Genomic DNA, 14,695 nt, shown 5'->3' with positions numbered 1-14,695 from the left:
AGGTGGATTCTCAACCACTGCGCCACCAGGGAAGCCCTCTGACTAGTTTTAAGACCAGGCTCATCTTTACCCTATTGGCCCTGAGAATTGCATAACTGATGAGGATTATCATATCATGTCAGCTTTGAAAAAATTAGAGGCAAAATGTTGGCCCACCCATGGCAAATGGTCAAGACTCTATGAGAAGCTTTTCACCTTTTCTGAAGAGTCCTCCTTCTTGGCTTTATCTTTCTACCCTTGTTTTCCTCTTTTTCTGTACCCAATTTCTGTTTTTATTTTATTTTGTTCTTATATGTCTTTATAAGTCATGTTAGAATCTTTTTTAAATGTGGGGCACAAATAATAAATAAAGGACTAATTATAACAGAGATAAAGTAAGAAGGTTTAAGGAAAACCGCAGTGAACTTCTCCAGGGAAAGCAACAAATGCTTCCATTGGTAGCAATTCGTCTATACCTGCCTCCACACTGTCCAGACTACTCAAGAAAAGCAAATACATTTAAAGGTAGAAAGTGTTCAATTCCAACGTGTTCATATTTGAAACCTTAGAATTATTTGATTTCAAACATGGCCTAAGTTAGGCCTGGATCTACATTCTCTGGTAAGCAGCCACTTTCACAATTTTCAGGCATACTACCTGAAATGTCTTTATGTGTACCTTGTAATCCTTGCTATATAAAGGGTGAAGCTGATGAAAATTGATGAGGGTAAAAATATCAAATTCTGCTTTGGACCCCAAGCCCTCCAGGCCTGCATGGTCTTACCACCTACCTCACTCTCCTTTTCTGGTTATCTTGTCTACCCTGCTAAGGGTGTCAGTTTCTCAGGACACCCTCCATTGACACAGCATCCTCCCCTGTGTTCACGTCCCCATCCAGCCCCACTCTTCATCCCTGGTCCTTCTTCTCCTACCAACATCCTCTCCTAGCCTCTCTCACTTTCTTCTCTAGAGCCCCTTATTAATTTTTCTAAGAGTACAATTTGTGTTCTAAAATAATTCCTCCACGTCCTCCCCATACCAATCCTAGATTACTCTTGACGACATTTATCCCCTGGGCATCACTCAAGTGGAGGCAGACCCTTCCTTGACCTCCATCATGCTGTACCCTTAAGATTCTCACTAGACCCCTTGTCTTCACCCCATGCCAACCAAATCCTTACTTTTTCTGAAGTCCTATCATGCAGCAGTTCTCAAAGAGTAGTCTGCAGACTCCTGGAAGTTCCCATGAGGTCAAAACTATTTCCATAATAATACTAAGACATTATTTGCTTTTTCAGCCATGTTGACATTTACACTCATGGTGCAAAAGCAATAGTGGCTAAAACTCCTGGTACTTTGGTATGAATCAGTGCAGTGGCACCTAACTGTACTTACTAGTATGTGTATTCTTCACAGCCACACGCTCACAGTTTAAAAAAAAAAAAAAGTGCAATAAAGAAAAATACCTATTTAACTTCAGAATGTCCTTGATGCAGCAGCTAAAGTTATTAGTTTTATTAACTCTTTATTCTTGAGCACATGCCTTTTTAATAATCTGAATAACGAAATGAGAAGTACACATAAAGCAATTCTGTGGCATACCAAAATACAATGTGTGACTTGAGAAAATGTTCTAAGATGTTCTAAGCTGCACTAGATACTTATTTTTCTCCTGGAACACAGAAAGAACAACTAACAGACAAACCATAGTTATGCAGACATAGATATTTGGAGGACATTTTATCAAAAACGAATGAATGAGTGTGTCACTTGAAGGAAAATAACTGACAGTGTCTGTTGCCAATGATAAAGAACATACTTTCAAGCAAAAATTAGAATTTTGGAAAACTTGTGTCCACCAACAGGGATATGACAGCTCTCCAATATGGAAAGACTTTTTGATAAGATAGGTGGTAATATTAATGAATGTGATTTTTGATATTGTGTAATGAAATGTGTCAGCATTTGGAAAAGCTGTATAACTCAAGGAACCAATATTTTCCAAATGACCGATGTACACTATGACAGAATCCTGCATGAGTAAAAAATCCATTAAAGGTGCAAAGTAGATAAATGGATTTTAAAATAATCAAATAAAAATGTTATTTGATTATGGCTTCAGATTCAACATTTCAATAGACTTTTAGAAACTGCCACTAGTTGAGTTTTGATGAAGTATCAAGGAAGAATATTCACAATTATTTGAAAGCCTATTGCGATACTCTTTTCTTTTCCAACCACATATTTGGGTGAGGCCAGCTTTTCTTCAAACCCTTTAGACAAAACAGCATAATGTAACAGAAGCAGATACGAGATTCCAGGTCTCTCCTATGAAGTCAGAAATGAAAGAGATTTGCAAAAATCTAAAACCAGGCCAGTCTTCTCATTAAATGTTTTCTTGTTGGGGAAAACAATTATTTTTCATAAAAAGATTATTTTGTCATTGATGGATTTATGATTGTTACTAGGAGATGAATTTATAAATAAATACTTTTCAATTTCTCAGTTTTAATTTCTAGTACAATAAACATGAATAGATAAAGTTCACATTAACAAAGTTCTTTAGGATGGACTTAGAGATTCTCATACTAAGCAAAGTAAGTCAGGCAGAGAAAGACAAGTATACGATATCACTTATATGTGGAATCTAAAATATGACACAAGTGAACTTATCTCCAAAACAGAAACAGACTCACAGACATAGAGATCAGACTTGTAGTTGCCAAGGGGGAGGGTGGGGGGGAGGGGAGGGATGGATTGGGAAGTTGGGTTTAGCAGATGCAAACTCATATCTAGAACGGATAAACAACAAGGTCCTACTGTATAGCACAAGGAGCTATACTCAATATCCTGTGATAAACCATAACAGAAAAGCATATGAAAAAGAATGTATATCTATTTATAACTGAATCATTTTGCTACACAGCAGAAGTTAACACAACATTGTAAATCAAGTATATTTCAATAAAACAAATTTTTAAAAAATGTTCTTTAGGATCTTGCATCATTTTTGTGTGTAGCAAAATCCAGAGACCAGAGTTTGAGATCACCGTTGTACAACTTTATCCAAACCAGTGGCTAAAAAGAGGTTAATTATTGAGGAAATTGACTTATTGTGTTTGTGGGGTACCAGACTGGAGGAAACTGGCAGCCAAAGGTCAGGAAAATATTACTGTGTGCCTGGTGGGAGCCTGGGCATCAAAACCATAGAAAATTTGCTGTAAAGGCAGGTGGAAGACCCCTGGGGCTGGCTCTGATCAAGTCACTGCTTTGCCTAAGGGTACACCTGGCATGTTCACTGCACTGGATCTGCCTCTCACCAGTTTGCTCTGGTATCCCGCTGCCTCAGCAAATGAAATGTTTGTCATGTCACTAGTGGAAAAAAAAATAGAGATAGCCAGAAAATTCACAGTGCTGGGCCAGCTGTCACCCCCACCACTACAAGTTCTCAAAAGACCTGTGCAGAGAGGACAAGCCAAGTAAAAATTAGTTGTTTATTATTATTATCATTATAGAGATGGGTCCCAGATGGGCCAGTGAAAACCCTGATCTCTGAGCCCTGGGCTGTACCCCAGGTTTGGTGGAAGACCTCTTTTTGCTTTTGGTCTAAGCCCAAAACTAGTGATATCAAAGAGGCTTCTGTCACCGGCCATCTCCAGCTTGCTGCTTGTTATTAGCTGCCTGGGACCCTCTTTTGAAGAGTACAGTAGTGGAGAAAACAATTGCAGTCATCACTGACATATGACATTCATATAACCCCTGCCCTAAGCCTAAAGCCTGGCCTCCTGGATTCCTTTCTCCTAATCCAGGCTCTTGAGGCCAAACAGCTGAGATGGGAAGCATAAAGAAGACATAAAACAAAAAGCAAGGAGTTGGACTCCAAGGAAAAGAACACCTCCTCCCCCAAGGCTATGCTGAGGTCCTGGGGAGGGGGCAGGAAGGAAACTCCCGCACTGGAAATGGAAAAACATAGAGTAGAGCCACAAATAAACCCACGGATTTTGTCCTAAAAGATATGATATTCCACATAGAAATAAGATCTTTTAATTTCTTAATCCCTCCCATTCCTGAAAATTCTCAGATCAATCAAACCACCAGCTTTGATTTTTACCAGCCGAGACTACTCCCATTGTGAGGAACCAGAAAGCATTTTTATTCACCAGGATTCTTGTTCAGGAAAACACAGTAGTGTTGGGAGAGAATTCCTAAGAAATTCTTAGGAAGCAGGCCTGGGAGTTGGCTGATTCCAAGGTTTGAGAGTTGAGAATAAAAACTACCCAAGGAACAAACAAGGAAAGATCCCTGTTTTGTTCTTGCCAGGGAAAGAGGAATAAGAACAGAGCCTGAAAAGGAGAGAAAGAACCCCTCAAATCTCTTCATAAATGTCCTGAAACTGAAATCAAAAGCTGTTTTGAAAAGGGTTATTATGGGATTATTATGAAGTCATGTGTGTGAAACTTTTGAAAATTATAAAAGTTCTATAGAATGTAAAGAATCTTTCACTCAATTAAAAAATGTGGAAGGGCTTCCCTGGTGGCGCAGTGGTTGAGAATCCGCCTGCCGATGCAGGAGACACGGGTTCGTGCCCCGGTCCGGGAAGATCCCACATGCCGCGGAGCGGCTGGGCCCGTGAGCCATGGCCACTGAGCCTGCGCGTCCGGAGCCTGTGCTCCGCAATGGGAGACGCCACAACGGTGAGAGGCCCGCATACCGCAAAAAAAAAAAAAAAATGTGGAAAAAATACATAAGTAAAAAAAAGAGATTCCCTATTAATGACATTCAAATTCTTTTAAAAAAAATTGCCATGGCCACCAAGGTTTCAATAAACATCCTTATATGTAAACAAAAATAAAAACAGAAAACAAACAAAAAACATACATACAGAAAAAGAAAGAGAGGTAACAAGTGTGTGTAGCCATGAGTCAAAAATGGGAGAAGCTCTGGTGGGCCACACACTGGGGAATCTCAGAAATGGGCAGCAGCCTTTGGAAGGATCACAAGCCTTGGACTTGAGGGTCTGAGACAAGTTCACTTGGATGTCCAAGAGGCAGGAGGACCTTCCCGGACATCTGAGTTCCTCTTCCCATGCAGCCTCGGAGGGCAGTGATTCTCTAACCTGACATCACCTTGTTGATTCTATTAGATGTGGTCACACAGGAGCCTTGAGGCAGCTTATTGCTGTCCATCTCTTGCTCTTATTAATGCAACGATCTCTCCCTCTCAGTCTAGCAGGGTAATTATGGATGTAATCAAAAACATCTCTGTATTCTGGTCCTGGCTCTGCCAATAACTGCCCATGTGACCGTGGGCAGGTCCTCATCTCTTCAGACCTCAGAGCCCTGATTTGTAAGATGATGGAGGTGAGGAGAGAAAGGCTGAGTTAATTATCCCTCATGTCCCTTACAAATCCAAATGCAATGAATCTTGCAGTGTTAATCTTTCATGCATTTTCATTCCCACTTGAACTCACTCTTATGACAAAATACCTTTTATTGTAGAAATAAAAGAATCAGCGTTTTTTTTGTTTTAATTTTTTAATAGATGTTATTTCCTTAGTGGCAATTTCTCCTTTAAGAACACAGAGTAACTTAACATGCACTGGTTTTGTTACTCGTAATAGGATCTTTTTTTACTTTTTAAGCTAAGAGGAACTAGATAGGTGGTGTTAATATATATATGTATTTTTTAAAAATTCTCTAGTTTTCCTTTATGTCTTTCCCCATTCTTGCAGGTGTTCTCTTATTTGTGTCTGTGTCTGCCTCTCACCTTAGATTCTTAGATCATTGAGATTCAGAACAAAACGATCCTCATCTCTGTAGCCTTCTAAAACCTACAGATCATCCTTTGTACAAAGTGAGCATTGAATAGATCTCTCTTCAGTTGAATTGAAATTTGTATCAAATCAAAATGTTTAAATTATTGCTTTGTATTGTGATAGGCTTGGTTGTGCTGCAGAAATAAAATAATCCACAAATCTCAGTGGTTTAATGCAATAGAGAGTTCTTTTCCTTTGCCAAGGCAAGGTCAGCTATAGGATGGGGTGGGAGTTGGGGAAAAGATATTTCTGTTCCACAGAGACACTCAGAGACCCAGGCTGAGGAGAACCCTACTTCTGACTACGCTACCTTCTGGAGCACATGGCATCTTCAGAGAAAGAGACTGAAAATTTTCTCGAGGGCTTTTTTTCCTGCTTTCTGTACCCATTTCATTGACCAGAACTAATCCCATGGCACTGCCTGACTAGAAGGATTTTGGGTCGTGTGGGCTCCCATATGTGTAGGCAAGAACAGTGCCCCCAAGCTTGATAATCACTAGCAATGTCCACCACATGCTTTACTCAATAGCTATAATATTTTGGAGATAATGGACTCCTTTGAGAAGCTTATGACCATTAAGATCCCTCTCCCAGAAACAAACACATATATGTGGAAACACTCAACACTTTGCATAATTGTCAGGTTTTTCATGCATTTCAAACCCCATTCACTGGTCCCCCTACAGATCTCTAGACACAGGTTATAGTCCTTTGACAGAATCCACAGGCATGTTTAGTAACTGGTAACAGACCAACAGGTGAAAAAAAAATACATTACAGTGTTCTGTTTTAATTTTATGTTAGGAAGAGCCTATTTATTTACCTAGTTATTTGTTTTTGTCACATCTGGCATTGTACAAGATATATGGCCAATGGACTTTCCTCTGTGTTTGTTTTTAATCAGGAAAAATTTGAGGGTCTGTTCCGGACTTATGATGACTGTGTGACGTTCCAGCTATTTAAGAGTTTCAGACGTGTCCGAATAAACTTCAGCAATCCCAAATCTGCAGCCCGAGCCAGGATAGAGCTTCATGAAACCCAGTTCAGAGGGAAAAAATTAAAACTCTACTTTGCACAGGTAAGATCATTCTTTACCAAAGTTAATCCCTTCGCCCTGCATTATTTTTTTTTATCTTTTCAAAATGTAAATGGAGCCCTTTCTACTTTCAGATTGGCTTGTAGTCTGTAATTCGTTCACTGAGAAACAAACTTATATCATGATTCCCAGGCAGGGACAGCATAGCGGTTTAGAAAGCAGGTTCTGAGGGCCAAAAGTCTTGGTTCTAATCTAGGCAGGTTACATAACCTCACTAGGCCTCAGTTTCCCCATCTGTAAAATGGGGATGATAACATACTCCCTACACTGTCATTATGAGAATTAAATGAATTACTTTGTGTTAAAGTGCTTAGCATTCAGTAAATGCACAATGAACGCCAGCTAGTACTTGTAATAAGAATACTCTGATTACAGCTTAGCTAGCAGGGTTATAATTAAATTATATGACAGTTTTAATGGACTGTATACCTTTTCAGTGATTCATATCCATGAGAAAAAGTTACAAACATATGGAAATCAATTTTGTGTTTTATTTTATCCAAAAATAAATTCTGGCTATTATAAAAAGGCACGGGTAATTCTTGGCAATATTTATGAAGTCCACAGCAGTAGAAAATCAATGTCCATAATGTTTCATTAGTGTCTTCATTTCATTATTAGTTACCTCAGTCCATCTGTTATTGGTCTGTAAGGCTCATTTCCACCTTTGGACTCTGAAGAGATGACACAATGAAATGAATGTAGACTTTACTTCTTTTTAAAGCTGAATAGTATTCCATTGTATGTATATATCATATTGTCTTTATCCATTCATCTGTCCATGAACATTTAGGTGGTTTCCACGTCTTGACGATTTCAAATAGTGCTACAGTGAATATAGGAGTGCTAATATTTGTTCAATGTCCTGATTTCAATTCTTTTGGATAAATACCCAGGAGTAGAATTGCTAGATCATATGGTAGTTCTATTTTAATTTTTTTGGAGGAATCCCCCCATCTTGTTTTCCAAGGCAGCTGCTCGATTTGCATTCCCACCAGCAGTGTGCAAGGGTTCCAATTTCTCCACATTCACACCAACACTTGTTGTCTTTTGTTCTTTTGATCATAGCCATTCTGACAGGTGTGAGGTGATATCTCATTATGGTTTTGATTTGCAGTTCCCTGATGATTAGTGATGTTGATCCTTTTTTCTTTTACCTATTGGCCATTTGTATGTCTTCTTTACAGACGTGTCCTTAGCCCACTTTTTTTTTTTTTTGCGGTACGCGGGCCTCTCACTGTTGTGGCCTCTCCCGTTGCAGAGCACAGGCTCCGGACGCGCAGGCTCAGCGGCCATGGCTCACGGGCCCAGCCGCTCCGCGGCATGTGGGATCTTCCCGGACCGGGGCACGAACCCATGTCCCCTGCATCGGCAGGCGGACTCTCAACCACTGCGCCACCAGGGAAGCCCTAGCCCACTTTTTAATCAGATTAGGGTTGGTTGAGCCACAAGGTAGAAACACCCCAAATGTTCAAGAATGGGTGAACAGGTATATGCAAATTGTGGCCTATCCATTCAGTAGAATATTGTCCAACCATAAAAATGAATGAAGTACTAGTACATGCTACATCATGGATGAATCTTGAAAACATTATGCTAAGTGAAAGAAGTTAGATGCAAAATATCACATGTCCTATGAGTTGATTATAAGAAATGTCCAAGATAGGCAAATCCATAGAAACAGAAAGTAAATGGATGGTTGCCATGGTCTGACCAGAGGCAGAAGTAGTAGTAACTCTTTAATGGGTACAGGGTTTCCTCTGGGGTAATAAAAATACTTCGAATCTCGATAGTAGTGGTGATTGCACAATACTGGGCATATACTAAATGCTACTGAAATTGTTCAGTTTAAAATGGTTTAATTTCAAATTATGTGACTATCACCTCAATTAAAAGAGAGAGAGAGAGAGAGGAAGGGAGAAAGGAAGGCAGGAAGGAGGGAAGGAGGAAAGGATGGGGAGGGGAGGGATGGGGAGGGGAGGGGGAGGAGAGGGGAGGGGGAGGAGAGGAACAAGGAGGGGAGAGAAAGAAAGGAAGGAAAGGAGGGGTCTTAGGACCAGCTCCATCAGCATCACCTGGGAACTCATTAGCAATGCAGATTCTCAGGCCGTGCCGATCTCAGAAACTCCAGGAGCGGGGCTCAGCAATCTGACTCAGTAAGCTTCCCAGGTCATTCTTATGCAGCTAAATGTTGAGATCCACTTATTTGCGGATCAAATAAGATAACTGAGCACATGGTGTGTGGTCAGTAGTCACTATTATCATAGCCTGGCTCATTGGTTCACTTGTCACAGGCTGAAAGCCAGGCTCTGCGTCTTAGTGGAACAACATGGCACATCCGAGGCCACAATGAATCATGTGTCTTCATTTCTACTGTGTTTGAAAGGTTCAGACTCCAGAGACAGACGGAGACAAACTGCATTTGGCTCCACCACAGCCCGCCAAACAGTTTCTCATCTCACCCCCTGCCTCTCCTCCTGTCGGCTGGCAGCCCATCAGCGATGCCACACCAGTCCTTAACTATGACCTCCTCTATGCCGTGGCCAAACTAGGACCAGGTAAGCTCTGTGGGCCTTCCTGAAAATAAATATTTGTCAGCAACTTAGAAAAGCCAAACAAGGTAACAAGCCCGAAATCCTGGGTTCCCGGTAACACCTGCATTTCTAATGGGTTTATCGCTGTATGTGGCCAGCGAGAGGAATGAAGAATGAAAACACAGCTTCAGACTTTGTACCTGTTCAAAAACAATTCGGAAACTGGCACGAAAATGTCAGTCCGTGCAACTTCTGGATTGCAATGAAGATGTTTTAGGTTTGCAAAACAGGCAAAAATGAGCTCTACCAGCTAGCGCGACGAGGCTTCTATGCTGTGCGGCCTTGTTTTACTGCTGCCATGGGTGTGTCCAGGAATCTTCTGCTACAAGCCACCTGCCAAAGTGAAGCCTCTAAGTACCCAAGAAGCCAGTCACAATAGCCTCTAACTTTAGAAAAATCTATGGTCATTTTGTTCCGATGTTGGTACCTGTAGCTTGGATGCTCTCATTTTCACTGCAGTGTAGTATTCCACTGGGCAATTCTACCACCATTCTATATTCATCCACTCTCCTGTGGACGGACATTTAGATGGTTTCCAGTTTCTTGCCATTAAGATCAAAGCTGCAGTTAACATTCTTGTACATATCTCCTATGCACTTATCCAAAAGCTTATGTTTTATACCTAGAAGTGATACTGTCCTCAATTTCAGCAGATGGTGCCACCTTGTACTCCAAAGTAGTTTTCCTATATTCTAGCAGGAGAGGAAGTGGTGGAGAGTGGGTGGTCCGAAACCAGGTGGCAGCTGAGGTTTTAGGCACCAAAGATCCAAAGGTAAATAATGGCCATTGTGTCTTCTCTCTCTTCCAGTGGTTCTCCCGCTGTGATAGGGGGCTGACCACACCCCAAGCAAGAGATTCTAATTTAATTGACTTGGGTCAACTCAGGCATTGGGATTTTTAAAAACCTCCCCAGGTTGGGGCTTCGCTGGTGGCGCAGTGGTTGAGAACCCGCCTGCCGATGCAGGGGACACGGGTTCGTGCCCCGGTCCGGGAAGATCCCACATGCCACGGAGCGGCTGGGCCCATGAGCCATGGCCGCTGAGCCTGCGCGTCCGGAGCCTGTGCTCCGCAATAGTGAGAGGCCCGCGTACCACAAAAACAAACAAACAAAAATCTCCCCAGGTGATTCTGATGTGCAGATGAGTTCAAGAACCACTGGTAGCCAAATGCCGGGGCTGTTAAATGTATAATAAGTTCATATCAGTATTTCTTAGTGTGGTCAGGAAAATATTTGGCATCAGAATCTCCCACCCCGGAAATCTGCAGTTTTAATGAGCACACGTGTTGATTCTTGCATACACTGAAATTTAAAAACCCTGGGTATGAGGGTGACCCACTATCCTGTTTCACGCAGACTCAGGGGTCCTGGGAACTTGCGATGCTAAAACCGAGAAATTCCCAGGCAATTCAGGGAAAGCTGATCATCCCACTGGGTCTTCAGATTGGGATGAGGCTGATTTGATTAATAATTACTCCCTGCAAGAGAATTGCTGGCTGTCCCATGCGTAGCATTAAAGTCAGATTACAGCACTTTCAAGGGGAGAGTCTTTGGGGGTTTCTTTGTAATCACCGACCAGTCACTCAGCTTCCCGGAGCCTTTAAAATAGCCATTGTTTTCAACTACTGAGAAGCAGCAGGTGTCTAACTACTAAGATGGGCTGAGGAAAAAAAGAAATATAATAATAAGGGAGATGTTTATGGAATGTGATTTCCTTGAAAGTCTAGTCCACATACAGGAATCCTGGACACATACACTCCCGTGTGCATGGTATGTGCAAATGTTGTAGAGTGTGTAAGATAAATCAAGTCTGCTCAAGTCAAGGCTATGACCCATTTCTCCCAGTAATTCAGGACACTTCAGAAGCAGGACCAATGAAAGCTGCCATCCTTGGAGCTGCTCACTTGTCTCCCAAGCAGGTATTAACAAGATATTAACAAAAACACGGTTGAACATCTGGTACAGCTGTTTTGAATGTCAGCAAACAGAGCTCTACACAGAATCACTAAGGTCTTGGCTAGAGGGCCTAGGAGTCACTGGCCAACTTGGATTTTACAGGATGGGTAACTGAGGCCCAGAGAGGGGAGCAGAATGACTTGCCAGTGACAGGGCCAGGGCCCTGAGGCAGTACTCTTCCTGCTTCACTCTTTATAAAGGAAGTCCAGGCTAAATCAGACTTTCGGATCCCAGCTGGCCTCTGGTCTACTCACTGTAATCCAGTAAATTCCAATCATTTTTTATCCAGAGCCTAAAAGAAAATTCATTTATAGTCAATGTTCTCAAAGCTTGATGCAAAGGCACGATAAGGACAAGACTCAGACACCTGCACTGGCTCATTGAGCTGAGTCCCAGGTCTGAAGGGCACTGCCAGGCGCCAGTGTGACAGAGGCAGGAGGAGTAGAGGCAGGGAGAACCAGGTCTCAGAAGGGAAGCTCACAGAACCTGGTTCGGAGGAGTGAGAAAGTAGGAAGGAAATGGTCTTAAGGAGGCAGGAAAACAGGGGTTCTTTTTAGAGTTGTGAATAATTTATCGACAGTGTTAAAAATTCATGCCTTTTGCCTTAATTGTGCTGCTAACCTATGAGCCTCACCTTCCCTTACCAAGTAAATCTACCAGTTTTGAAGTGCCCTGCAGTGCAGTCAACACAGAAGTAGGCACTATTAATACTCCCATTTTCCAGATCTGACTACCGAGCTGTAGAGAGGTGAACACACTTGCTTGGGGTGACACAGCTAGTTGGGGGCAGAGACAAATGTCTACCCTGGCTCTTCTGCCATCACTGGGCCAGATCCAATGGTCTCTATTAAGGATCCTAGCTGCCTGGGTGGACTTTAGGCCAACTCTGCTCTGACATGGGCAGAACATTTATTTGTCTCAACCCTCCCTTGACAGTCACCTCTAACACCATCATAATTTACAGAAGTCTAATCCAGGGTCTCATAAGTGTACAGATGAAGATCCGTGCCCTATGTGGGCAAGAGCAAATGTGGAGACTCTCCTGCTCTTTATAGATGACTGATATCAGTGTCCCACAGAACAGCTGCAGTTTGGGTGTCTTCTCTTCATTTATCTTTCTCTCCATTCCTTGCCAGCAGTCTGAGGCCGTTTCTTTTTATTTAGTTATCCACGTGTCCTGTTCCGGTGTCCTTGAAGCTTTTACACCCCATACAGATGAATGATTTATACCCACCAATTGAGTCGAAAATATCACAGAGGTTCTACTAGAGGCCTGGGCCTCTGGCAGCTGTTTCAGTTGCACTGATGAGAGGGCAGGGCCACAGCCTGAGTCTCCCCACCCACTCCTCTGCCCCTTCCCCAACCAGGTGCCAAGGCAAGGAATTACTCCTTCGGTCTCCTCCTGGAACTTTCCACAAATGCTCACTTCCCCCTGTGGTAATTTTCTATTGTTCATCTTTCTGTCTTCTCTGCTTTTTGAGGGGAGGATGCAGGTTTCATTCATTTTGGTATTCCCAGGGCCTGATAGCAGTTTGCACATAGCAGATGCTCAATAAATATCGAATGAATGAATGAATGAATGAATGCGCCCCCCCTAGAGGGGGCAAATTGCTGCTGTTTATGGCTTTAGCCAGACTGAGTCAAGCAGCACTGAATTAATGTTTCCTCCACCAAGAGGACTTCTAGCATTTCCATTTGAAAAAAATAATAATTTAGTAAAATTCATTTTTTATTCCCTAGGCAGAATCATTTCAGTAACAAATTATAAGTCATTCTGTGTTAAGGATGACTACCTCAATTCCAGGAGTAGAAAAACAAATTAGAATGCGAGCAGAGAAAAGCAACTCAAATGATCAAAGGGATGGTGTTCTTCTTCCTTCGGAGGAGTGACTAATAGTCCTCAGCTGGTTGAGCTGAGTGACTGAGAAGGGACGCAGAAATCTAAGGATGCTGAAGAAAAGTAACTCTAACGAAAGAGCATCTCTGAGCAGGGATCCGGGGTGAGATGGTCCTCGGGCCCAGGATCATGTCGGCAAACCAGCTGACTTGTGGGAGCTTTGGCACGTCTAGCTGCCCATGGAAGGCAATCATGTGCTCTATTTAGACCCTTTCATGGAGGATACATGGGAGAGTGAGGACACAGGCCTTAGCTCAGACAGGAAGGGGCAAAACAGCACCTCACTCTTTAAGCAAGGAACACTGGTGACCCTCTTCCAGAAAGGGGCAACCTGTGCTCCCTGGAACTTCTAAAGAAGCTCTTGAAATGAGCATGGAGGGAACAGTGCAATTACAAAGGGACCGTGATCAAACCCAAGCTTGTGGGTTTCCTTTGAGATCCTTTGAAATCCTTAATGGGAGGTTACGACATGAGACCAGGGCCACCCAACACTGGAGAAGCATCTCTCTGTACTATTTATTATAGTGAGAACAAATTCATAGTCCGGAAAATATATGAGAGGCACAATTTCAAACATTTTAAACCACTGTCTCCATGACTCTATGTTCTGTTTTTCATCCAGAAAGTAAGTAAAATAGATAAATAAGGGGAAAGCTGTAAATAGAAACAATGGTTAAAACTTACATATGGGGCTTACCGTGTGTCAGGCATTGTTCTAAACACCTTACTATATAGATTATCTCATTTAATGTTCACTGTGACTCTACGAGAAGGTGGTGTTATTCTCCTCATTTATCCAGCTGGGGAATGTGAGGCTCAGAGTGGTTAAGTAATTTGCCTGAGGCCACACAGCTGGTAAGTTAAAATATGTCCCTCTTACCCTGGTGAGAAACAGAAAGGATTAATGAAGCCAGCACCCTTACCTTGAAGAGTGCGAAGTTTGCGAAACCAAGGAGATCTCTTGAAGAGTAAAATTAATTTCTCCAAAAGAAATTCCAGACTGTTGCAAAAGGACATTTTAAAAATACAAAAGAACTTAGACACTTGTTCCTCCAAATTTCATTTTTCTGTTTATTGGCACCTCCTAAAATGTATCCACAGCATTGGTTCTTTAAGGCAAGTTTGATGCTTTCCTCTAATGTCAAGCAGGACATGTGGATCAGAATTCACCATCCTCTGCTCTTTGTAAAGGACGGGTCTATATAAAACAGAAGCTTTCTGTGCAAATCAGAACTACAGTGAGGTATCACCTCACACCGGTCAGAATGGCCATCATCAAAAAGTCTACAAATAATAAAGGCTGAAGAGGGTGTGGAGAAACAGGAACCCTCCTACACTGTTGGTAGAAATGTAAATTGGT

General features: G+C 42.1%; 1 protein-coding gene across 3 annotated transcripts in view; it reads left to right on the top strand.

Annotated features, from left to right (window-relative positions):
• The window catches only part of RCAN2 (regulator of calcineurin 2), a 264,615-nt gene that overhangs the window by 234,811 nt on the left and 15,109 nt on the right, over positions 1-14,695 (top strand). For all 3 annotated transcript variants that reach the window (XM_067006337.1, XM_059076576.2, XM_067006338.1), the window contains 2 exons: positions 6,699-6,872; positions 9,277-9,448. In XM_067006337.1, coding sequence (XP_066862438.1) covers positions 6,699-6,872; positions 9,277-9,448 — 346 coding nt within the window. The remainder of the gene's footprint in view (positions 1-6,698; positions 6,873-9,276; positions 9,449-14,695) is intronic.

This window comes from Kogia breviceps, chromosome 10 (genome assembly GCF_026419965.1).
Source record: "Kogia breviceps isolate mKogBre1 chromosome 10, mKogBre1 haplotype 1, whole genome shotgun sequence".
NCBI lineage: Eukaryota > Metazoa > Chordata > Mammalia > Artiodactyla > Physeteridae > Kogia > Kogia breviceps.
The sequence above is the reverse complement of the archived record's forward strand: the minus strand, read 5'-3'. Positions and strand labels throughout refer to the sequence as shown.